Here is a 26,785-nt window from a genome sequence, read left to right on the forward strand (position 1 = left end):
TTTCTGAAAACCTTTAGCGTGGCGGACAGAGGCGGCTAGTTTAAAATAAAGGGAAAAAATATAGTTTCGACAGTAAAAATCAAAGAAGCTTATCAAGATCTTCTCAGTTGTCTATTACTGGTGATGAATTTGATAAAATGATATTATGAACAGTGGACTATTTGACTAAATTTCCTCGAAAGACCGATAATTTTTCCTTTGTTAGACGTGCTAGAATGTTTGACTATAAACTTAACTGAGCGAATTTGCTTTTTTTGACCAAATAAAAATAAATATATATTTTAAGACAAATTTATTTTTATTTTTTATTTCAAATGCCTACACGCGTGAAAATTTCGTAAATTCAGGCAATTACAAGTCAGATTTGTTGACCACTCTTTCAGGGGCACCATATTAGGTTGGGCCAGCGTTGCTTCCACAGTAAGGACAGATAGTACAGAGAATGGAAGAACATCCATGCCACGTCCGGGATTCAAACACAGAATCTGTCTGATGCAAGGCCAGTTCCCTGACCCTTATACAGTCCAATCGTCGTTTTTTGAGATAAAATAAAAAACATTAAAAAATGTAATTAATTTTCTTAAAATTAATATTAGAAAGCTGCGCGCATTGCTCGCTCTGTTCTCCATCCCTTATCGTAGTAGCTCACTTATCATAGTATTTTATTTGAAATTCGATTTTTTCCCCAGTCAAAAACATTTTATTAATAAAACATATAATTATTATAATTTTACTATACATTTACTATGCAAAATTTTACTGATATGATAGTGGTAAAAAAATGGAAGATTGCCTAAATTTGAAAAAAAAACTGTACCTGAAAAAAAATAACAGATTATGTACAACATTAAATAAATTGTCATGTGCACATGCACGCGGCAGAGCTATAGCTAGGACAAATAGTCATTAATTAAAGAAAAAAAATTGCAATGGCACTTAAAATTGCATTAACTTTCGAACAAATAGGAATTTTGGAAAAAAAAAACTTGTGTATAGAAAAAATTTGTGTTCGAAAAAAAAAACTCGTACATAAATAAAAATAGTCTTACAGCAAGTCAAATTTCCACTCTGTTTTCGAAAAAAATCGTCATTTTGCTAACGTCAACGTTTCGAAAATGTCAATTAAAAATTGCAAAATGCTATTTATTCTTCTGAAATATACAAGTTTCAACTTAAACTTTTAAGAGAGTGTTTGCATACATATACTTATGCTTATCAAAATTTTTAAAGACAATTTTCTTTGGTATATTGTGAAAAATGAAATATCGGATTTCATTTTTTAGGACAACTGGAATCTTGTGCATGTTCAAGACTCCGGAAGAGGAACAGGCTTATCAAAGTTGTCTAAAGAATATGCAGACTTATAGCCCGGAGCATTTAGATTTGTCTGAAACAAAATCAGATTTGTTTAATAGAGTCTTGAACTACAGTGAAAAACCACACGCTCTTCTATATGACAAGAGTGGAGGTGTTCTTTTTGCACATAAATGCGTTTTGACAATTCAGGTAAATCAAACATTATAATTTGCATTTATTACTATAATTTGCATTTATATAAGGATTTTTCAAATGAAAAGTGAACAAGTCAATGAAAAAAAAATCTTTTTGGGAAATCAGGAAATAGCCATGGGCGATTTAACACAGATGACCCCTTCGTTTAAGTAGCAGTCCTTTGCTGTAGAAAGATTTTGCTTCATTCTGGATGAAGTCTTGCACAGCTTCCTTCACTTCCGCATCTGAATTTAAACATACACCCAGTAATGCTTTTATAAGTGGCCCAAAAATGTGGAAGTCACAGAGAGACAAATCTGAACTGTACGACGGGTGTTCCAACTCATCTCATTGGAAATTTTGTAAAGTCGTCTATGTTACACGGGAGAGCATTGTTACTTGCCTGAGATGTTTCTTGCGTGAGCAGACCGCGCCATTTACTTATGATTGCTTTCCGTAGTTTCGACAGAGTACTGTATTATTGTGTTGAATCGATAGTGCTCCCTTTGGGCAGGAAATCAATTTCCTTCTAGACGCAACCATGTGTAGTACGACTTTACTTTTGATCAATGTTTTCTATCACGAACAACTTACACTGTTGAACGTCATATGCTTTATATTCCTGTTCGGTGGCGCTGCTGTAGTAATTTTGATGCAATCGCACGTGTCCACTTTTAATTTGGGAAAACCTTATACATATCAACAGTGTAAAATTTTTAACCCATAATGCACAAGTTGTATTTTTTTCAATAATATTTTGTAGAAAAATATTAAATGCTGCAAAACAAACTCAATTTCCAAAAAGAATTTTGTCTAATTTTTATTGAAAATGAAAAATCAGAAAATTAATAAAAGTTTGAGACACAACGAGAAATGACTATTGAAACTTATTTTTGTGTATGATCACAAGATAATGTTTTCTTATTACTATATTTACTAACATATTTAATGAACACAAATTAGTGAAATCAATAATTAAAAAAATTATCACTTTTCCTCTGAATCCTGCAAAAAGCTACTTTTGAGTGAAACTTGAAAATAGCAACGGTTTTGTTTAGAATAAAAAACTTACTATGAGTTTTCATTCTTAAAAAAAAGGAATATTTAGAAAAAAACTTTACTGTAATAAATGGATATTAAGTATAAATAAATAAACATTTTTAATCAAACTTTTGAGATGCATTTGATAAAAAAATATTTAAAAATAATTCATTGCTAAAAACTACTCTCTAATTAAACTTGAAAATATCAACGTTTTTCATTTGAACCAAATGCTTGATACCTTTTTTTATTGATAAAAAATGAATACATGAAAATAATTCATTGTTAAAAACTACTCTTGAATTAAACTTAAAAATATCAACGGTTTCAATTTCAAAATTAAATCAAATTCATAATTTTTCTTTTTGGTAACTCGTGCTGCAGTATTTACAAACTACTTAAATTAAATTTTTTTTCAAAACTAAATAAATATCAACGGTTTCAATTTAAACCAAACGCTTAAAATGTTTTTTCTATAGATGAAAAAGGAATATTTAAAAAAATTTAACTCAGATTCATGTTAAAAGATAAATTTTGGGAACTCGTGATGCAGTTTTTAAATCAAATGGGCCATGGACCCTGATAATCTGGTGAGGCCCCTGAGTACAAGCTAATCTAGGAGCTTTTATGAACATGTGCTTTACGAAAGTGAATACTATTTATATACAACTTAAATTAAATTTTTCTTTTCAAAACTAAATAAAAAATATCCTTTTAATATCTTTTAACTATTTTTTGAAAATGACTTAAAATTTTATAATCTAAATAGCTAAGCATAATTTGGACACCTCGCGTTAATCGAGTCTAATGTAAAAAAGCTGTGTTAACGAATGTCATGATTTTGAATCACTATAAAAGTGGTTTTTATGTGAAAAGAATCTAACTGTTCGGGAGTTAGGTAAGGTTTTATGAAATTCAGATTCAGACCATAAAGGATGATTATAAATAACATTGTCAACACATTACTTCTCGGCTAATATTACGTTCAAGAGAAGGAAATAAAACTTTGTGTACAGGTATTATAAACCATGGGTTCAAGAAAAGTGTTAAAGACGGTTCCCAGTGGTCACGGGTATAGTTGCACTATAAAACATATTTGGCAACAGCAAAACACCTGATTTTTTTCATTGAAACGTGGCATTCAAAATTAAAAACTTTGAAAAGAGTTGAAACAATATTTTAGTATATAGTGTCTGCGTTAAAGCACCTCTGTACGTGTATTATACCGCAACACCAACTTTTTTCATTGAAACGTGACCTAAGAATTTAAAATCTTTGAAGAGAGTTAAAAGCATATTAAAGTATGAATAGTGGCTACGTTAAATAGCCACTATACGGAAACACCGACTTTCTTCATTGAAAAATGACCTACAAAATTAAAAACTTTGAAAGAAGTTGAAAGCATATTTTGGAATGAATGTAATAATTAATACATAATTAAGGCATAATAATTAACTCTAATTAATACATAATAAGAGTTAAAAGCATATTTTAGCATGAATAGTGGCTACGTTAAAGAGCCACTATACGAAAACACCCACTTTCTTCATTGAAAAATGACCTACAAAATTAAAATCTTTGAAGAGAGTTGAAAGCATATTTTAGTATGAATTGTGGCTACGTTAAAGAGCCACTATACGGAAACACCCACTTTTTCTCTTTGAAACGTGACCTGTAAAAATAAAAAATTTGAAGATAGTTGAAAGTATATTTTATTACGAATAGTGGCTACGATAAAGAGCCACGATACGATAGCCCCCACTTTTTCACATTGAAACATGACTTACAAAGTTAAAAAGTTGATGGAAGTTGAAAGCATATTACAGTATGAACAGTAGTTACGGTAAAGCTCCACTGCGTGGCAACACCTCCTTTTTTTCTTTGAAACGTGACCATCAAAATTAAAAACTTAAAAGGTAGTTAAAGTGATATTTTAGTATGAATGGAGGGTACACTAGAGCGTCTCCATACGTACTGCATGTACAATAATTTTTAAGTCCAAGATACTTTGTTTTAATCCAGAATCACCTAAAATATGTTTCAATAATATATTTGAACAAACTCAATATTTCTGAATTTGTTCGTAGCATTCATACAGAATTGATCAGTTGAAAGAATTCCAACATGGAAACTCTAATGCAAATTTCAATGCAAACATTCTCTTATTTATGTACGATTCGCAGAAGTTTTAATTTGAACTTTATTAAATCACGACCTACATTATTTTAATTCAATTGATTTTATCTGACCTTGCGTTATCTTTCTTTTAGGATTTGTTCATCGCAAAAGGTGGGCATTTGTGGCACAATTGCGAAGTGATGGACATTGTACCAGAAGGTAATCATATAGAAATCAATACTTCTGAGCAACGTCTCTTAGTTCCATCAGTGATTGTGTGCGTAGGTGCATGGACGAAGAAGTTGCTCGTTCCAAACCTCATGCCTGATCTACCCCTAAAGGTATCTTTATTTTAACATAAAAAATTTAAAGCACTGCGACATTTACCTGCTGTAACAAAACCTTCCTAATTATGCAACATGCATTCTCTGTAAATAACGTAAATGCATATTTTTAACCTTTCACCTTTTTATTTTTTTAATTAAATTTTTATTTATTTTATTTTATTTTTTTATCGATAAAGCGTTTAGTCTAAAGTATGGGAAAATCTGAAACTAATAGTTATAAATACTCTAATATGATTACTCTAATATGATTAAATAGAGAAGAATAAAAATTTTAAGTAATAAATCAGTTACTGAGAATTAAAATAGATGTATTTTATCTATCTACTTTAATATTTAAAATGTTACAAAATTTATATTTGAATTATGCATCTGGAATGTTTAAAAATACTGAAGTATTCAATTTGGAAAATTAAAACACGACATAGTAAAAGGAACTCATGAAAAACACTTTGCAATATAAGCTCAATACAGCTGCATTTTACTTTAGGTACTATGGTAATATGGTATAATGTCATATTAATATATTCATGTTAAAACTTCCCAAACGTAGTTGCATATTATGCTACTGCATTATGACTTAATATTACGACGACGCATATCGTCACACCGGGTATCCCAAAAAGGACCAGCTATTTAAAAAATAAACTAAAAAAAAGAAAGGAAACTCGATAGAAATTTACGGTTTGCTGCTTACTTCGTAAAAAACTAAAGAACTTATTTCCTCCTAGTTAAAAAAATAAAGTTTATAATTTATCAACAGATGGCGTTGGCAGAAGAATAAACTACAAAGCAGTTTAAGGGAAAATATAACAGACACTCATACAAATATTTCAAAATGATATGCAACTTGAAAGTTAAATTTGTCAATAGCGTCATCTGTTGACGAACTTTGTAATTAATTCTGAAACTTCGTGAGAATAAATTAACAGGTTTCCCAAGCAGAACGCAGTGAACCATACATTTCAGTTTCCTTACGTTTTTTCAAATTGATTTTCCAAAACGTTAGTCATTTCTTAGACAACCGGTATATGATTTGCTGATATTTATTAAAGTATGACTCAGTCTTATTCATGATTACCCCTAATTTGTGATGTTTTTTCCTTTCTTCCACATATTTTTGGAATTGTATTTTACATTGGTTTAATCTTTTACTGCATGAAGAGCTATGAAAATTATTTTACATTACAGCCAATATTAGTGAAAGCATATTATTGGAAGGAGAAAGAGGGTGGAGTTCATAGTTCTAAAGCTGGTTTCCCTGTAGTTATTGACATTGGAGGTGATGCAGATATCTACACTATACCTAGTATCGAATATCCTGGACTGGCAAAAGTAATAAATTTTTTGATTATAGCAGTTTTTTTTGCCATTATTAAAAACTCAGGAAGAGTGAGCATTTTTTTTTTTTTTTTTTTAAAAAAAAGAAGCTTAAAATTTTTACAGGTGTGTTATCATGGAGGACCTATGTGTGATCCAGACAAAAGAGACCAATCAGCATCATATGTGGAGTATGAACAAATTTTGAAAGATCATGTCACTAAACATTTACCTCTTTTAGAAGCAGAACCAGCTATTGTGGAGACCTGCATGTATACGGTAAATAAATTACATTGAAGCATCATATATTGTTGGAATTCTAAATTATACACTGTGTTCCATTATTACCGAACTAATACACAAGATTAGTCCAGAAATTAATGTTAGTGATATTACTATGAAACACACTTCGCGCATAACACACAACGTGCTCGGGATCGGTGAAAGGTTTGAGAAATAGCTTTAGACTGCGAGGCCGTTCAGCCATTTTTGGTCATATGGGCGGTATTTTCGTGAGACTAGTTTCCATTTCTCATGCAAAACTGTAAATCACGTTGGAGCAAAATGATTATTATAAATTTATGCATGGAATTCGGGAATTTCACAGTGAAAACTTTTCCAGCTGAATTTGTTGATAATTGTTCACCGAGTGTTCTGTTCCGAGTGAAGAGTTTCTCGAGCTTTCGTCGGTGGGATAGAAATCGACTATGTTTGGAGAAGACATAACTTGGACTTATATAAAATCCATATATACGTTTTTATGCTCATAAAAATGGACCGGATAAATTGGGTGGCTCATATATTTAGAATGATGATTCTACATTAAAAAAAATCTTTTTCATAAAACCGTTAAAAAAGTGTAGACCTAGATTGAGGTGGATGAAGTTGGTGGAAACTGACTTCCTTGTTACCTAGGAAAGAAACTAGGGTGCAGGTGTCAAAAATGTAATGCAATGGAGCAGAATTCAGGAAAAGGCACTGGTTTACTCAGGACTGTCTAACCAAATCTGATGATAATAATGTTCTACAGGTGGCAAAAAGCAGTTTTTTAGGTATCTCCTCTCGATCAAACTCAACAGTAGGAAGGGTAGCTCCGGAAAGAGACAATTGTAAAGATGCATTTATCCTCTTTATTTAATTTTCATAAATAAATTGGTGGTGCATTATTACTCTATTTGGCAGTATCTTTAGATACATGCAAAATACAAAGCCTTTCCCTAATCAAGATTTTTCGATTATCTTTTAATTTTTGTTTTGACAAAATTTTACCAAAACAGTTCTGACAGCAGCCGCTATCAAAGGTAGTTAAATAGTTATGCATATTTCTGTTTTTAGAAAAAACAGAGTAGCTTCTCTGTTTTTTCTAAATTTCTCTCTATTTTTGTACAATTTACGTCATAACAATTTTATATATCAATGAAAAATCTGCAGAAGAGAAAAGTGTATGCAAAACGAAGACACGCTTTTCGACTTTACTTACCTCACTACTCGCTTCCTGGTCAATTCAAAAGTGTCAATTTGGATCCAGGCTCCTGACAATCCTGATTTGCCAACTTCTCCTAGAAGAGACCAGGTCTCCGCACTGGTTACCAAGTACCACAAACAAAATACTACATTCTTTAGTAGTCCGAACGTACTGACAAATATCGTATTTCTCACCACTGCGCATTTTAGGAGCCTAAGCATTGTAATGTCTCTCTTATAATTCCCCACTGCGCAGTTTATGTTCATTATGACGGATTCCTAATTGATCTGTGAGGAGGTCGTCGTTCTTCTAGGAGATGTTGAAAATGCCCCATCAAACTCTTATTTATTCGCTTTAAGACTCGCATAAACGAACACCACTTCGGGACAGTTGTCAAAATAACGAGCCTTTGCAACAAGACCTGAAAGAACATTCTAGAATAAGCCTTTCTTGACGTCTGAAACTTTTATTTGAAAATAGGAATAGCCTTCTTTTAATGTCTAATATCAATCGGATATGTAAATTGTTTTTGAATGTCCCAATGAAGTTCTTTTTAGGACAAACCTAACCTTGTAATTTTTTGGAAATTATAAGAGAAAAAAAGTTTCTGGTTACGGTTTTTTTCTCATCCTCAATAATAGATATAGATATTCAATCTGTCTAAAAAAACATGATTGACAAGAGCAAGTCGACGATTGCAAAGAACCATCTTTTTTCGCTAGCTTCATTTAGATTTTTTCCCCCTTATATACTCATTGTGTTAAGAATAAATGCTTATAGTATAATTTATTTCTTACTGAGTAAGCTCAAATCCTGTTTTATTACTAAAAAAATTGTAAGTTTTTCAACATGTGTCTCATACTAGCTCCATTATTTTGAATATATCATATTTCCTTCAAACAATACCAAACCAACAAATTTTATAACAATATATTGCTCAGCATCATTCACTAAGTAACATTTTCTTTTCCTAAGTTTAAAGCGTGAAGAGTACAATTGTAAACGCATGTTTTTTTATTCAAAAGGGAAATAATATTATTATACTAATAATGCTATACTAGTAACTTCACTACACTATTCTAAATCTAATTAAAAAAATTATGTACGAAGTTTTTATTATGCAGTAAATTCTCTAAGAAAATGTGAAATAAATGAAATGCACAATGTTTCATAGATAAATAGAGTTGATTTTTAAAATGCATATGATTTACAGCTGACTCCAGATGAGGTTTTTCTCCTTGATAGAGTGCCTGGACACAAGAATATAATAATAGGATCAGGATTTTCCGGTAAGTTTAAAAGGCGCTATACCACGGGAGAAACCCTACACGGCAAATTCTTTTTCACCGCTACAAGTGATTTTAAAATTTAAAGTATAAAAAACGCGAGTTTTGGTATACCTAAAGTGAAACAGGAAAATTCGGAAAATAAACTATCAAAATACAAAGAAATCATTAGAGGATTACTTTGGATTTCACTTACCAGAAGTTCTCCTTCACTAATTTGTCTGCTTTTTGATATTTTGAAAATATCAAAATACAAACAAATTACTTTGTATTTCACTTACCAGAAGTTCTCCTGCACTAATTTGTCTGTTTTTTGATATTTTGAAAATATGAAAATACAAACAAATTACTTTGTATTTCACTTATCAGAAGTTCTCCTGCACTAATTTGTCTGCTTTTTGATATTTTGAAAATATCAAAATACAAACAAATTACTTTGTATTTCACTTAGTAGAAGTTCTCCTACACTAATTTGTCTGCGATTTGATATTTTGAAGCCAATTTTGCAACATTTAAAACTTTAAGGTTGATTTTAGGTTTATCTGAAATCACTTTTATTTAAACTTTAAATTTTAATATACCAATGGAGATGAAGCAGAATTTACGCTGAAAAATTTCTCCAGTATTTTAGCTTCCTTAAGTCATTTAAAAGCGGTAACCATGCAGTGTCTCAATTTGACTGTAATACACTCATGGAGAAAAAAATAAGCGCACCAAGAAGGAGTCGTCAAAATGAAACGAAATTTTACATACGTAATGACTACTTTGATATAAGTAAATGATTAGAAAATCAAAGAAAAACGATAATCTTTGATTTTCTAATCATTTACTTACATCAAAGTAGTCATTACACTTATGTAAAATTTCGTTTCATTTTGACGACTCCTTCTTGGTGCGCTAATTTTTTTGTCCATGAATGCATGCTAATTGATCATCAATCTTTTGCATCATACATTTTTTTTATTCTAATGAACTACAACTAGTTTTTTTTATTATTTGTTTAAATATTTTAAGATAAGCACTTTCAGCTTGATAAACATTTCCAGTTGCGGATTCATTATAAAAAGCAAATTTATAAATCATTATGTACTAATTATATCTTTCAACTCCGGACTTTCGGGAGAAGAAATTCGAAGAAACTTCATTCACGCCATTTTGATAAATCTTTCCACGAGACATCAATAAAATTAAATAAAACCGTTAAATAATCCTAAGTGTGGAACAATAATTTATTCTGAGAAATTTTCAAATAAAGTGAATTTCAATCGAAAAATATTTCGTAAATAGTTGTTAATGGTTCGATAAAATTTAAAACTTATAAAAAATTTAATAAATTTTCCACTTAGTTTTTTCTTTAGTGAAATTATTAATTTCTCACGAATTTTTTAATGGGAAATATTAGATATTCATAGTTACCTAGCTTTCTAGCATAGTTACCTAGCTTTTAAGTTTATTAAAAAGCTTAAAGCGTTTTCTTTCATTACATCAATAAAATAAAATTTCTGTTAAATAATCCTTTTAAAATAAATAAAATATAAAACGAATCTTTTGCTTTTTTTCATTTACAGGAACAGGTTTCAAAACTTCTCCTGCTGTAGCAAGACTTTTAAGCGAAATGGCCACTGGACAGCAAACTTTTCTGGATCTCGCTCCTTTCAGGTTAAGCAGATTTGATGACAACTGAAATAAACATTCAGAAGAATATCAAACTGTATTTGGCAATTTTGTTTCATAAAGTGAATCTGAAAATAAAATTTTTTCATTTTGAAAAGTATTCTCCTCTTTTTTTAACATTAAGAATTACATTGTAAGTGGATTCAGACAACACCGCTGCCAGATTGAAACAATAATTGAGTTAATTGGATTCAATTGTGAACTCACATGTTACTTTCGCAACAATGATGAGTAGGTTTAAAAAAACAGAGCTGTAGAGTAGGATTTTAAGTCATGGAGTCGGAATTGGAGTTATACAGAGTTTTGGGAAAAAGGAGTCAGAGTCATGGAGACAAACACGCCTACTCCTGTTTTCGTTTGACGGTTTGAATTTAAAATGAAATTAAAGTAAATTGAAACAAAGATAAACGCAGAATTGAGTTATTCATTTTATTTATAGACTATATAATATATCAATAATTATTTAGTTATTTTCTATTTTATTTTCGATATTAATAAACGAATAAAAATAAAAGAAACTAGTTTGCAAGACAATGAGATCTTGCTGGGTACACGTAGATCTAAAACACCGAATTTTGTTGGATGACGAACAAATTAAAAAGGCAAAGAAAGCCATCTACGAACTTTTTCTAAGAATGGAATTATTCTCAGAACATTTGGAGTATTCTAATCAGGACAGTCAGACAACAGAAATTGCGACTGAGTTTCTATGATCTGATATGCTATCAATTGTTTTTGTAGCATTACTCCTTTCATATATAAAAATAATAAGTTGTAACACATGTGCATATGTTTACATATATATGAGGGAGTTGGAGTTTTTTATTTTAAAATTCCAGCAGTCGGAGTTGGTCATTTTTTCTACCGACTCCATAGCCTTGCTACTATGTCCACTTTTGGTGATGTCCAATTTGGACGTCACCCATACACCAACCTGAGACCACAAGAAGACATTCAATTGTCGCAGTGACATCACCATCATCGTGGGACAAAGATTGCACAAAATCAAATTACTAAAAAATTAGTAATAAGAAATTAAAAATAAAATTATGAAACGGTGCCTTAAAATGCATATTTAGTTTAAGCTAAGTTAATATTAAATTTTTGGTTGCAGCAAGATTTCTCAAAGAGTACTCCGGTGAGACATTCTCATTCCAGTGGTGCAGATCTAGGGGTTGTGAGTTTGATTCTGGAAGTCGACTACGCAACGTATACATAGCAAAGTGCCTGACGTGGTGAAAGACGGCTCGTTGACTGAGGTATGGACGTTTGGAGAGAGGGGTATCTCGTCTGACCGGGGTCAAAACTAGATAGCTTTTTTTCCTATGGTCGTTAAAGGACAGAATGCTGGAAAATGGTAATAAGTGCTTAACCATGACTGGATGGTGTGTGCTCCTTATTGTGGCTCAAAGTGCCAATATTATAGTTCAACTTTGAACCTATTAACTTGAGAGTGTCATGGGAGATACAGAAATTTGTAAAGTACTCATCTAATAACATAATAAGAAAACAGTTTGATGCAAAAATTTCCGACTAGGAAAAAACGTAGATCATCACTACTCAAACACAAGCTTATCTGACAACTTATCTTTATAAGATTGCACATTTTCAAAAATTTGCAAAGATGAACTTTTTTGTTTTGTCTGTAAGATAAATTTATCCCCAGATATAAAATTTTATTTTATTCTGAAATGCACACATTGAACGCGTGCTTTGAAAAATGCTTAGTCAAAATCTCTAAAATCGATTGGATTCTCGAAAGATTTTATTTAAACAACTCTATCTCTAACAGACTTACTATGGAAACAAAACTTTTCTAAACAATTAGATAAATGCAGACAATATCCTTTAATGTTTTCGTCATAGCGTTTTATCTGAACCTGCAACGTTTCCTGATAACGCTCATTACATCCAATTTAGTGTCTGTAAATTACTTAATTCTCTTACGACATATCTTTCATATTTTTTTTGCTACGGTAGTTGCTACGGTTTCCATTCGTAAATTAGCGCTAACTTGTTCATTTGGAATTATACTGATCTTTGTATTTGTTTTAACCTACGTTTGCAGTGGGCACAGATTCGTCATGTCGGAATATGATCATGTCGTTATTGGGGGTGGTATAGTGGGATCCTGGACGGCGTATCACCTCTGCAAGTTGCGAAAAAGAGTACTTTTGATCGAACAGGTAACATATTTGCTTTTTAAAAGTTCTAGAACCCATATTTTAATTATTAGTTCTACTAGAGTTCAAACGATAAATATACTCTAAAAACTATTATAAATTTAAAATTATATAAAAAAAACAAAGTAATTAATTGAAAGGTAATTTATTTAAAGAAGTTGAATAATGTCTTACTTAATTTAGATTAAAATTAAAATTTGTTTATTTAATTTAAATAAACAAATATAGAATACATTTTTTTAATAACTTTTGATTTAATGATTTGATATTCACGTTCTAGAACTAAATCTTAATGGCTCGAGGGGGTGACCACAAATATATGGTAATTAATTGTAGACGCTATTGAAAGTTACGAAATCAGATACAAAAACGTATTTTCTGTGAATAAGCATGCCTTTTTTTCGACGGATTTGGATTTTTGACTCCCAAAATATAAGGGGTAACCACAATTTGGGAAATATGATCCTCAATAGTTTAATCGGAGAGCGCTTTAAAGTTCGGACCACTAAATGCTAATTTTACTTTTTGCGTATTTCGCTATGTCTCGAGAACTTTTTCTGTGAATTGAAAAATTTTCTACACACTATTACAAAATTCGTTTATCAAAAGATAATTTCATACGAAAAATAACTTTTAGTAAATACTTAATATTTTTTATCATTTTATTGAAGAATGGTGGAAAAAATTTTGAATTGTGAGATATACAATTTTTTGCAATCTCTTAAAGAATATAATTTTACGTGGCGAAATACAAACTCTGCTTGAAATCGGGAGAATAATTCCTGAGAAATTGAATTAAAAAAAAAAAGTAATATACTTAAAATTCGATTTCACAGGAACTATTCGACAGATTTGGCTCTAAATTTGTTTTTTCTCATGTAAAATTACATGCTTTAAAATGATGCAAAAATTTTATACTTTATTATTCAAACTTTTTTTTTTACAATTCTGAAATAAAATAATGAAAAATAATAAATATTTACTATAAGTTGTGCTTTGCCTGGAATTATCTTTGCATAAACGAATATTATAATTGCGTGTAAAAATTTTTGAATTCGCTTCAGAAGTTATGATGAACGAGTCGAGATATAACAAACTACGCAAAAAGTAAAATGAACATTAAGGGGTCAAAACTTTGGAGTGCTTTCCTTACCTAACTATTGGGACCATATTTCCATTATTTGTATATATCCATTATTGTATTTCCATTATTGTATTGGGACCATTATTTATATATATATATACATATATATATATATATATACAGCTTTTTAAATAANATATATATACGAGTGCAGACATGTAATAAAAATAGTGACCGATATGAAGATAATACAAATAAAAATATCGTGAAGAAGATTTCTAGAAGGCGATACTCTATCTGTTTAGAGATCCATAGAATATCTTAAAGAAGACGAGAAATATCCTTCTGACGTTATAATATAGCTATATAAAAATTCCGATATCACTTCTAACTAGTATGCATACGCGTTACAGCTTAGAATTGGACATTTCAAAGTTTAGAACACTAATTAATATAAATTTAAGCAATTTATTATACAGAGTTAATCTAAATAATTCATCCAATTTTAAAGGACTGTTTCTTTACAAGTATACGATGTACAAAAAAATGGGTATACAGAAAAGATACACACTCATTAAGGTCTTTAGTTCCTGCTATTACTAATGATCACTCTTGGCCAGTGCGAATACTTCACAATGGTAAACTAGTCCCGTTTTCATAAGTATGAGCTTATACATATGAAATACAATCGTATGAGCATTTGTAGCATATTTATATCAATACTCAACACAGTAGCAATGTAGCTTTCCTGACGTGTTGTTGGCCGTGGGATGCATAAAATTTTTCTTCTCAACTTTATATGCCATCAATACTGCTGGAACACATTGCTGTTTTTGACACGGACATTGATAGAACCATGATATTGAACGTATCCACGAAACAAGTTTATCATTGGAATGTGCATCGGCTGGCCAAGAGTGCAGACATGTAGACTGTACCAGAAATGTGGTAAATGTATGCATCTTTCCATCTACAGCCCGTCCTTGTAAGATGCATACTTGTGAATAAACAGTGACATTAAAATGTATAAATCATTTAGGACAGCAGGGTGTATGCATCACTAATAGTAGTAAAAAGATGTGAGTTTTAGTTATAGAAAGATCTGCTTCTCCGTATCATATCTGTCAAATTTTCTACTTTTAGTTTGCCCAGCCGCACACTCGTGGAAGTTCTCATGGAGCCACACGTCTCATTCGATCCAGTTATGAAGAGGACTTCTTTGCAGAAATGATGCCATATGCCTGCGATACCTGGCGAAAAGTTGAACAAGAATCAGGAGAAAAGCTCATGGAGTAGGTCTAGTAGTGTTGATTTTGAATTAGAGCAATATTCGATCAGATGATCTTTACTAAATGTCCATTCGGAAAATACAAACGGTCATCTCTTTTAAATTAGTCGGACTGTTGCTAGCGTTATTAAAAATCAAATAGCAATGCAAAATCAAATATCAATAAAATTCAGCATGATGGTCTCCTCATCCATCCTCCATGGTATCCTCTCATTAAAAATCTCAATGGGGTTTCAAAAATTTATCAATAATTTCTCCTTATTCACAAGTACAGCTTTTGACAGATCTTGACTATCTCAACAACAAGCAGCTCAATCTACAGCGACACCTCTCTAATATTTAATTAAATTTTATTAATTAATTAATCTAATCTCTATTATTTAATTTAATTAAACTAATTAATTAATTAATCTCTAATATTTAATTAAATTAAATTAATTAATTAATCTAATCTCTAATAATTTATTAAATTTAATTAATTAATTAATTAATCTCTAATATTTAATTAAATTAAATTAATTAATCTAATCTCTAATATTAAATTAAATATAATTAATTGATCTAATCTTTAAAATGAAATGAAATTAATTAATTAATTTGATCTCTAATATTTAATTTTTTTGGTGTCATTCAACCACCTAGTTGGTGGTCCTTTTTTAACTCGGGATCCCACTGGTTTTTTAAATGTCCAGAATTTAGAGGGACTTTCTTCCAAGCTTCTTCAAACAAAACCGTACATCAAAAAAGAATTTCTCGTCATTTTGCTTATAGTAATTTTCATGAATAACAAAAGAATAATTTTTCTAGCACATTCGGCAGAAATTAAATTTTTCCATAATATTAGTGAAGAGAAGCATATTTATTAGTTCAAAATTGAGTCCAAATTGCATTAAAACTCGTAATTGTTCGAGAATTTCATTATCGATGATGAATTAAATAAAGAGCAACTGGTTTCAATTTTGATGAGATTTATTTTTCGTATTTACTTCCTATAAATCTATAATCCCTTAAACGTGAAAATAATGGAAGGTTAAATTAAGGAAATATATCTGCATTAACATAAATGAATGACATCTGTATTAATATAAAGGAATGATGTCTGCATACAAATTAAGGAATGAAATAAACCTACTTTTTGTTTATTGGAGTGTGAATTAATGGTCAAACTCTGGTACTTACAGCTACGAAATGAAATATGATGTGTCGAAGCAAATTTATTAATTGGAGAATTTTTTTTACAGATTTTATATCAATTTTTAGGATAATATTTTAATTTTTCAACGGATCAACGATAAAAGGAAGAAGCGGGATTGCCGCCATCTGTAAAATATGATCGAAATTGTTTAAGCACGAAAGCGTTCAAACGTTGGGTCCCCTTAATTTTAAAATTACATTTTGCATATTTCCCAGTATATCCGGAACTTATTAAGCAAATATAACATGTTTTCATAAATTTATAAAACTAATTAAACTAAAAATTAGTTAATACAAAATATAATTTTTACGATTATTGATTATTTTCTATTATTCAATTTATTAATGATCGAAAAAATTTGAATTGCAATCTATAAAAAAATTGTATGCAAACTTTTACATCTTTTGTAAGAATTTAAATTTAGATGATAAAGTACAATATTTGAGGAGAATCAGTTGAGTAGTGTCAGAATAACAGAATTTCAAAAAAAAAAAAAAAAAAAAAAAAAAAAAAAAAAAAAAAAAAAANAAAAAAAAAAAAAAATCATTTCTCCAAGAGCTTTTTGACTGATCCCCTCAAGTTTTAGATTTTATCATTTAAAATTAGAAGCAAAAATATTTTAACCTGAAATTTTTTTTTCAATCATTAAAAAATTAAAGATAAAAATTTAATAATTAATCGTAAAAAAAAACTATATTTTGAATGAAATTGTTTTTGGATAAGTAGTTATAAGCAAGCATTTTTTGATTCCCTGAAATAGTTTCAAGGGCATGGTGAAATGCTTAAAAAGTATAATTAACATAAAAGAACCGGATTCACTTACCTACCTGTACTTATCTGGACCATATTTTTCAGTTTGTCGCAAACCCCCATCCCCTTGTTTTAAAAGTAAAAAATTCAAAAGTCTCACTACTTTTGGAATTTTTACCCTCAAAATAAGTGGGAGGGTTAGCAACCAACTGGAAAATATTGTATTAACGGTATGGTATAAAAACGGGTATTTTTATGTAATGAAAATAAATTACTTTGCCAGGTTTCGTAACTGAAACTACAGCCTGCTCAAATTAACACTTGAACCATTGAAATTTAAGAACTTTTAATAACGTGGTGAGCCGACCAGTAAGTAAGTAATTGGAAGTTATAAGGGTGCTCTGTTTTTTTTTCTTTGCAAACTATACGTTTGAAAGATGAATTAGCGGACCACCAAAGGGGATCAAAAACGAAAAAAACAAAATTGAAGAATAATATTATTAATTTTCGGTAACAAAGACTCTAATTTAATAGGACAATGGGAATCTTGAGTGTCATAAAGACTCCAGAAGAAGACCATGTCTATCGAAGTTGCATAGCTAATATGGAAACTTACAGTCCGGGTCAGTTGGACTTACAAGAGACAAAGAAGGAGCTGTTTGGGAGACAACTGTATTACAAAAAGAAACCTCACGCTATTTTCTTTGATAAAACTGGTGGTACACTTCATGCTCATAAGTCTGTGTTAACTGTACAGGTAGGTTTACAATTTACTTTTATCATGCTTACAGAAATCTCAGTCAGGCTTTCTTTCTATACAAATCCAAAAGAGGAATATAATACATTTAATGTATTTCCAATTGTTTTTCTTACGCTGGCTATTGAGCCGCGATGGCTCAGAGAACAGAGTGTTCGCCTTCCAAAGAGGTGAACTGGGTTCGAATCCCAGAAGTAGCTGGTAGATACGAATTCCAAATCCAACTTGCACCGACCACAGCGCTGACGTGAAATATCCTCAGTGGTAGACGGATCATGGGTTAGAGTCCCCTTGCCGTCAGGCTAACCGTGGGAGGCTCTCGAGGTCTTCCTCTTTATGTAATGCAAATTCGAGTAAGTACCATCAAAAAGTCCCCCATGAATTCGAATTTCGCCTTAATACTTGACCCAGGAGTTCTCTTGACTTCTGGATTGAGTTCAAAATCATAAGGCTACGTAGTTGAACATCAGTAGTCGTAAACCAAAAAATTGGGTCGGCTGTTCAACGACGGTTATAAAATTATTAAATAAAATACACTGGCAATTGGCCAGTAACTAAGGCCACCCTTCTGCTATCTTTATAGTCCCAGAGGCAGCGTAACAGAGTGTTTTTCATATGTTTAGTATTTTACAAACACAAGATGTTACAAATATAATGTTCACAGCTGCAAGAGGTAATAAGCTCATTGGACAAAAGAGTAATCACCTCCTAGGGAAATCATGAAAAGGATAATTTAATAACATACCGTTAAACTGTACCTCTGGATTTCATAACCACCAGCTGTGACACACCTGCAAGTTTTTGCAGGTATGTCGCACCCAGTTTAAGCTGGCTCAGAACTTGATAGCGCAAATTCACCAAAATGCGAGGATGCTTATTTCATCCTTTTGCACGCTGTTCTGACGTTTCACACATATGTGCTTCACTTCCGGTAATTTTGCAGTCAGGCCTTCCTGTAGTAACAGAGAGTATGAATGCTTATGGAAACAAAATTTAAACTAAATCTAAAGTTTGAAAATTTTTTCTTTAAAATAATTTTTTCACCAACAATAAATTTATATTATGCGCTGTAAATGTTTACTATTGTAAATTTTAGTTTCTAAGTCCGGAACTTAAAATAACTTATCTTGATTCGTTTTTGCGACTATATATCGAATTTCAATTAAATTATTGAATTCACAGAATTAGAATAGAGGGTAAGAATAAACCAAAAATTACGAGGGGACAATATTTTTCAAACTGTTATTGATTAAAAGAAATCTCAGATGAAAGAAGTTTTTTGTGTGAAATTGCTGTTTTATCCGTATATACTTTTTAATTTTCTAATAATTAAAAAATGTTATAATTTAATATACTTTTATATATATATTTTGATTATATGAATTGTTTTATGCTTTAGGAGCTAATTAAAAAAAGTGGAGGTCACATATGGAACAATTGCCAAGTAACAGAAATTGTAACTCAAAACGACAAAGTAGAAATCATAACATCGAAAGGAGTAGTGGTTGTACCGTCTGTAGTTGTATGTGCTGGTACTTATACGAAGAAACTACTAGTGCCTAGAATAATTCCAGATTTGCCTTTAGAGGTAAAAATGTGCTGACGAAACAGTTCGCACAAATTTTAAAGAAAATTGAAATTTTTAAGTTACAGTAACTGAATCTCAGCTAAGCATTAATGTTTCAAAAATATTTAGAGTACAATTTCAACTATTGAAAGTGGTTTATTTTCACCTTTATGATAACTTCTACTTATGATGAAATTACAAAACTAGAACTTAACTGAAATCAATTGTGCTTTATTTTTCGAATTTTTTTAAATAATATTTTATTATTATTTTAATATTTCTTTATCAATCGACAAATTAGCGTAGAAATTAATAATAAGTTGTTGTTTCTAATCCTCCAAAGTTGGAAGAAGTCAGACCATGACTCGAAGAAAGTTAATGACAAGGAGGGGAACTCGAATGAATTTCCTTCTTCTTGACTTCTTGAGGCCCAAACATACCAGAATGTGTTTGACAGAAGCCTCTTGATCGCTTCTTTTCATGCAGATTGTGAATATTTTCACATCATCTTTGAAAGAGATATTCTTAATATGGCCACAAGCTAGCCATGAGAACGCAGTCTGAGTGCTTCAGTCACAGAGTCCAATAGAGTTCACAGAGGTTTAGTCCACAGTGAGTCTTCAGAGGTTTAGCTCATAGATAGTCCTCAGAGGTTTAGAGTCCAATCCGGCGTTCTACCAGTGATGGAACACTGGTTTTAGGGAATAAACCACCCAGTCTTCAGCTGAGGTTTCTTTTTTCATAGAGAATATTTGATAGAGAATCACCTAGTTGGTTGGTAAGAGTAGTAGAAGAAGCAATTAGATGGCCGCAGTCCCCCTTTGCAATTTTGTCCGTCATCTCGTTGCCATGAAGCTCCATGCAAGAGAGAATCCACTGAAAATATATATCATGCTGCTGAAAAATAATCAATAATAAAAAGTAAGAAGAATGAGTTTGAACAAGCTATAATGCAGTAAGTTGACCTACTACATTCGCGATTTGAAACTTAATTTATCTAATTCGTCGGTGACTCATATTTTATTTCATCTACAGTATTTTCGTGATGACATATATTTGAAAAATGTAGAGTAAAAAATATAGCTGTTTAAAGAAAACGTCTCGGAATCAATTACACTAAGTTACACGCCTTTGAAAACGTTTTAGAATTTTTTGCTTTAAGCCCCTCAAGGGATGAACTTATTTTGATAAAAACGGTTCCGAAATTTCATTTTTTGTTGTTGTCTCTTTTCTTTCGTTTCTTTGTTTTCTGTTTTGTTTCTGAGTTAGGCATATCGCTTATCTTATTTATCTATTTCTTTTGTATTGAACTTGAATTATCATGCTTACTGATATTAACGAATACTGTGTAAGATGAAATTATTGCGTGACATTTTACGTGTAACAATAAAGTGCATTGAAGTTGATTAAGAAATTAACAAAAAAAAGAACAATCCTGCTTTAATTTTTTTTAAAATTTTGTTTAAGACAAATTTTTTTTAAATTTGAATCGCAATAAAAATTGTCAAAACTCTTAAAATCTAAACTTATATAAGAATTAAAGTTAGTATGTATTCTTACAATTATGTTTACTAACAAATTTGAGGGATGCAAGTTAATAATTTATTAAAAATCAAACATACTTCTCATTTTTCTGCTGAATATTGCAAATTTATTTTTTGAATTTAAACCCTTTTTTTTGTGTGATTGTGTGTGTCTGTAAGAGAGAGAGAGGGTTTCTTTGTTTCCTCTTATGTTCCGAAGTAAGACATAAATTCTAGCACCGTTTGGTTTATTGCATCATTTTTAATTTTATGATTTTTTTTTTAACAACTTGAGTTAAGGCCTGTTTAGACTATCCTCTCTGACAGAGATTGATTGATATTGATGGAAACTTGTTTTGCTTTGAGCTTGGATCGTGTAAACAATCATCCAAGTACGTGGTCCAAGTTCTTGGACAATAGTAGCAGAGCATGTTCTACTTTCTATCCAAGTTTCTCCTCCCTTAACCAATCAGCTTCTTAAGTTTTGCGACATCAACAAGCAGACATCAGATTTTGTCATTTTGTTGTATGTTTTCATATATTTTACTGAGAATAAGTTAATCTGTTACGGTCTATTTTTGTTATTGTGATTTTATTTCAATTTATTCAGTATTTTTAAAGTCATGTAGGTATGACTTTATAATGTTAAATATAAACAATGCGCAAGTTTTTCTTCTGACCAATCAGTGACATTCAAGAACTTGGAAAGTGTCGACGAATCATCCAATTTCTTGGACAGAGAAATTCTACCAATTTCTCGGATTCAAAAACTTGGACAGTGTAAACAGGCCTTTAGATCGTATTCCACTATCGTGATATTAACTCATAAATATCCGAAGCAAAATCTCCAAATTAAATTTTTATCAATTAATTCAAACGTCATGAAAACAATTAGAAAATTTCTAAAAAAAAAATCCACTGGGAAAATTTTATGTTTTATTCAAAAAAATTTAAAATTTTGAAACTCAATAAAAATGATCAAAATCTAAATTTCTGTTAAAATTAATGAAAATGAGTATTTTTTAAAGTATTTTTAGTAGTGTTATATAGTATTTTAGTTGTATTATTACAGTTTTTTGTTGCGTAATTCAAGTTTAAATAAGTATTTAGTATCATCTAAATTAGTTTTCATCAATTTAAACAATATTTGAAACATCTAAACACTGATATATAGAGTTAAATTACTCTCTTAAAGTAACCTCATTTTATTACTTTACAATTTGGAGAAAAGACCTATAGGAGCTCAAAAAGTTGCAAATCACTATTTTTCCTAATCTGATAAAATGACACCTTGTTTCTTTCCCGTTTTTGAAAGGCACAATTCTGTTGATTGATTCTCTAGCCTCAAAACTTTGTTAAATGCAATAAATAAATAAGAATAAAAAAAGAAAATTAAAGGGGTCATTGTTTGAATTGAGTTGCAAGTACTACTTTGTGCGCTTTCTGTGCAACCTCCCCACTTACTGCATTTTCTTTTTAACTATTATACCCAATAATACTAAAATTGTAAGAATTAATTTTTATTAAAAAATATAGGACAATGAGCAAAACTGTTCCAATAGAATAAGTTCACGAATAATCTTATTATTCAACAAATAAATTCCGACAAATCTAAAATAAATTTCTTAGATTAGTCAGAAACCAAAAATTTTGTTTTCTACATTTTAGGCCCACTTAATTAGAGTTTACTACTGGAAGGAAAAAGAGTTGGGAGCATATAGCATCGACTCCGGTTTTCCAGCTTTCATTGATCTTGAATACCCTAACGTGTACGCATTGCCAAGTTTGGAATATCCAGGACTAGTTAAAGTACTGATCTCTTCCATTTATATTTAATCTTCTTTAGAATTAATAATAATAATTGCTGCCTCTTCCAGTAAAATTATAATTGAGATGTATGTGTTTGCTTGCTTTTCTTACATGTGTGTATCCACGGCAAAGGGACTCCTTGTGACCCAGACAGACGAGACCGAGTAGATTTCAATATGAAGAATGAAAGAATTCTGAAGGATTACATAGCTGAACACTTTCCCTTATTGGAAAAAGAACCGGCAATTGTAGAAACATGCATGTACACTGTAAGTAATTATTATCAAAAGAATGATTACTCTCTGAACCAAATAATTTTTGTTTCCTTTTATTTGTGCTTATTTTTTATTACCAGCGATTTATAACATATATGTGTTTGGAGATATACAACATTCTAAAATGTAACTTTAAACATCTAGGCTGATCCTCAGAAATCACTCTTAATACATTATATAGGGCTATGGTGGCCCAGGGGATGGTGTGCTATCTTCCTAATGAGTTGACCGGGTTCGAATCCTACCGATGGCAGGTTGATTCAAATTTTGTGAGCGGTTCGCATAGACTACAGTACAGAAGTGAAATATCCTCAGTGGTAGATGGATCATGGGTTAAAGTCACCTTGCTGTAAAGCTAACTGTGGGAGTTATCGTGGTTTTCCTCACCATGTAGCACAAATGCGGGTTGGTTTCATTGAAAAGTACTCTACGAAGGAAATTTCTCCCAAGATCCAGGAGTTCCCTTGTCTCTTAGATTGGGTTCAAAATTAAAAAGCACGGAGTTGGACATTGGTAGTCATAAGCTCAAAATTGGGTCGGCAGTTTAACAACGGTTAAAAAATAATATATATTATATAAGAATACTTTTGGAAAATAATTAATCTAATATTAACAAGTTGAGAGACGCAATTTAATATTTAATCGAGGAAAAAACCAAAACTTTATCAAAACACTGGTGAATCATAAACCAATGAAAAAAGAATTAAAAACATCAAAATCTGTTTGATTGCCAGAGGAAAACGAGATAAAGTGAAATGTGATCCTTAGAATTCATTTCAAGGCACTCAAACTGCTTTAGAGGTCTTTAATCCCACCTTTTTCAACAGTTCGTTCGTCAGGTTTTGATCAGGTAATTTCTCCTTGCTTACAACATTAACAGAGAATCCTGATTTGCGTGTTTTTTTTTACTTCAATTTTGCTAAGCATATGTATTAAGGGTGGTGTATACGGAACATTTTCTATATAGATTTGCAGCATACTTAATAGTAGATTTTATTCAGTAGATACTCGGCATTCTAGATTGTTTCTTCCAAATTTTGAACCAAAGCGTAGCAATTAATGATGGGAACACTGTACTATATTCCGAGATGCTCCAGACAGATATCTCTGGTTTCACAAATATCTTTTGCACACCTTACCATACACAAACCTAATTCGAGCAATACTGGTAGAAGAGAAAGAAGCATTTTAAATTGGTTTAAATCAAGTTGAAAATATTTCATAGTAATGTTCTCATATTTTAACTAGATTTATTTGTTCACTTATATATGCAGCCTTGCGTGCTCTTTTCAAATAACGGCTTATAAAATCTGATCAAATGAAGGAACAGATAGCACTAATTTGAGAAGAGCAACACGATGATACAACACGAGATATGACAGAGTTATGGAGCTTTTCTGCTTCAGTTCATTTTATTTAAAATTTCATTTATTAATGAAGCTCTAGCTAAGTTACTAATTACATTTAAACCTATATTAAAGCTGCTTATTATTGTACAATGTGTATTAGCTTTATTATTTAACTTAACTCTAGTAATTTATTATTAAGATATTTTCAAGTTTTTACTTTTGTATAAGTTCGCATTTAATTGATTTCGTATCTAAAATTTTATTTTAAACAGCTGCTAAATTTTCATAATAGATTTAACGAGTAAGCACTTTTTCAATAGTTTATGGTTTAAATCTTCGAAATGAGAGCTAAAATACTTTTTTCTCTTTGTAGATGACACCGGATGAAATTTTTCTAATTGATAGAGTGCCTGGAAGTGAAAACATAATAATTGGGACAGGATTTTCAGGTGAGCAAAGGTTTCATAAAGACAAAAATATTATATTCTCTATTTCAGTGGCAGCTGATTTAGTAAAAAAACTAACTGAGCAATTGATAAAATTCTTTAATTGTAATATAAATTAATTTTTAAGTAATTTATATTAAATAAAGTAATTTCGTATATCAAAATATAAAATTTTAAATAAATACAAACAACAGTTTTCAAAATATACAACTTTAAAATTAGTTATTATTTCCAATGATAAGTCATACTTTAAAATGTTTATCATTCCGCAATTTTACAATCGATTAATTATAAATTGTTTATTTTAACACAATATGAATATTTAAATACATAAAAACCCATTTTTTTCCCAATCCCGATGAAATAAAAATAATGAACTTCCATTTCAAATAATTTTTTTCAAAACTAAATAAGTTTTATGATATTTCAATTTGTTAGATTTTGATCCTCTGCAGAGGATCAAAATTGTGACAATCGAGGGAAATTGAGTACTTTACGACGGAACAATTCAACCTGAACCGATACCATGCACACCCAATCTCTACGCAGGCTGATCAAAGCGGTCACCCACCCGCTTACTGACCGCAGCCAGTAATGCTTGACTTCGGTGTTCTACTGGGAGCTGTGTTTTTACTATCAGTCCACTGTGGTACATATATATATATATATGTATGTGTATACTTAAGATGGTTTTCACATGATATCAGTTTAACAATTTGTGGATATTTGCGTAGTTTCGTTACCTGAGAACTGTACTTCAACTTACAGTAAATTGCTTAGAGTTTTCCTGCACATGTACTCCATAAAATATTCGTATAATGCCTAAAATATATTGTATAGTAAGAAATAAAACAACTAATTTTTTTTCTTCCTTTTTTAAAAAAAGAATGACTCAAGAAACCTTTAAATCTTGATTTTCACAGTATTTGAACTTTTTATAAAGGACTGTATGGATGATTAGTTCTGAAACATGAACACTTCATGACGAATAGGGAATTTTTGGAGGGTATTTCTCTTTTAATTTGTAGTTCATCTATGGTTGTATCATCCATAGNAAAAAAAAAAAAAAAAAAAAAACTAAATCATTATAACTGATAATTAGAGCCCGGATTTTGATAGCCTAAAAAAGTGCAAAAAATGCCCTTGAAAGTGCAAAAAATGCCCTTAAAATGCGAAAATTGCGCTAAAAATGCCTTATTACATGACTTAAATTGAAGTAAAAATATTGAACTAAAACAATGTTTTACTCTTTAGAATTATTATGAGTCGTTTCTAAAAATATAAAGCAATGTAATACTTGTTCTACGTTCATTAAAGTTTGAAAAATATGTTTTATATCCTAAAATAAAAAAAAAAGAAAGAAAAATATATGCATTATATTTGAGAATTAAATTAAAAACAGGAAAAAAATTTATTACATAACACTCTTTATACTTTAAGATCCAATTATTTTAATGAATTTGCATATAAAAACTTCTTTTATAACATCTTCTACTGTTATCTTTTAAAAGTTGTTATTTATACATAAAGAAATTCAAATACAGCGACCCCCACAAAAAAATCACTGGTTTATTAAATCAGATGCTTTTTAAAATTAAACTTGAGAACAAAATCATTGCAATCCAAAAACATACTACTCCTTTATGCCATTTTGTTTTGTAATCATTAATGCAATTTTGTAAAATCAAATGATAGCAATGCATTGTTTTAAAAATAAAAACCTTTACATTTTCTTGTCTTTAAATTAAAATCTCCTACTTATTTTGAAAGATCTAAAGTTTGCAAAAAATTACTAGTAATAAAAATGTTTGCTAAAAATT

At 30.4% G+C, this 26,785-nt stretch overlaps 2 protein-coding genes and 1 long non-coding RNA gene across 6 annotated transcripts in view; 2 read left to right on the forward strand and 1 right to left on the reverse strand.

Annotated features, from left to right (window-relative positions):
* The window catches only part of LOC122268225 (peroxisomal sarcosine oxidase), a 41,397-nt gene extending 30,561 nt beyond the window's left edge, over positions 1 to 10,836 (forward strand). For all 3 annotated transcript variants that reach the window (XM_071177492.1, XM_071177490.1, XM_071177491.1), the window contains exons 4-9: positions 1,284 to 1,506; positions 4,803 to 4,991; positions 6,186 to 6,329; positions 6,441 to 6,593; positions 8,993 to 9,068; positions 10,634 to 10,836. In XM_071177492.1, coding sequence (XP_071033593.1) covers positions 1,284 to 1,506; positions 4,803 to 4,991; positions 6,186 to 6,329; positions 6,441 to 6,593; positions 8,993 to 9,068; positions 10,634 to 10,749 — 901 coding nt within the window. In that variant the 3' untranslated portion in view covers positions 10,750 to 10,836. The remainder of the gene's footprint in view (positions 1 to 1,283; positions 1,507 to 4,802; positions 4,992 to 6,185; positions 6,330 to 6,440; positions 6,594 to 8,992; positions 9,069 to 10,633) is intronic.
* Positions 10,837 to 12,655: 1,819 nt separating this feature from the next.
* Positions 12,656 to 25,992, forward strand: LOC107444106 (peroxisomal sarcosine oxidase). The gene is made up of 7 exons (XM_043054640.2): positions 12,656 to 12,925; positions 15,150 to 15,298; positions 17,774 to 17,996; positions 19,396 to 19,584; positions 22,755 to 22,895; positions 23,009 to 23,164; positions 24,893 to 25,992. Exons 1-7 carry the CDS (start codon positions 12,824 to 12,826, stop codon positions 25,082 to 25,084), a joined length of 1,152 nt encoding a protein of 383 aa, XP_042910574.1. The 5' UTR covers positions 12,656 to 12,823; the 3' UTR covers positions 25,085 to 25,992.
* Positions 19,998 to 26,785, reverse strand: part of LOC139424991 (uncharacterized) — a 71,829-nt gene continuing 65,041 nt past the window's right edge. The window contains exon 3 of one of the 2 annotated variants that reach the window (XR_011636141.1): positions 19,998 to 20,439. This is a non-coding gene — a long non-coding RNA (uncharacterized lncRNA). Of the gene's footprint in view, positions 20,461 to 26,785 lie in introns of both variants that reach the window. The other variant, XR_011636142.1, reaches the window with a different exon arrangement.

The sequence above is a fragment of the Parasteatoda tepidariorum genome, chromosome 2 (genome assembly GCF_043381705.1).
Source record: "Parasteatoda tepidariorum isolate YZ-2023 chromosome 2, CAS_Ptep_4.0, whole genome shotgun sequence".
NCBI lineage: Eukaryota > Metazoa > Arthropoda > Arachnida > Araneae > Theridiidae > Parasteatoda > Parasteatoda tepidariorum.

What these genes read in the sequence shown, in the direction of transcription:
- LOC107444106 (XM_043054640.2), top strand. Translation starts at nt 12,824, where the DNA reads ATGTCGGAATATGATCATGTCGTTATTGGGGGTGGTATAGTGGGATCC. An exon ending in GAGTACTTTTGATCGAACAG is followed by an intron (nt 12,926 to 15,149) that starts GTAACATATTTG and finishes TTCTACTTTTAG; the next exon opens with TTTGCCCAGCCGCACACTCG. An exon ending in AATATCCAGGACTAGTTAAA is followed by an intron (nt 22,896 to 23,008) that starts GTACTGATCTCT and finishes CTTTTCTTACAT; the next exon opens with GTGTGTATCCACGGCAAAGG.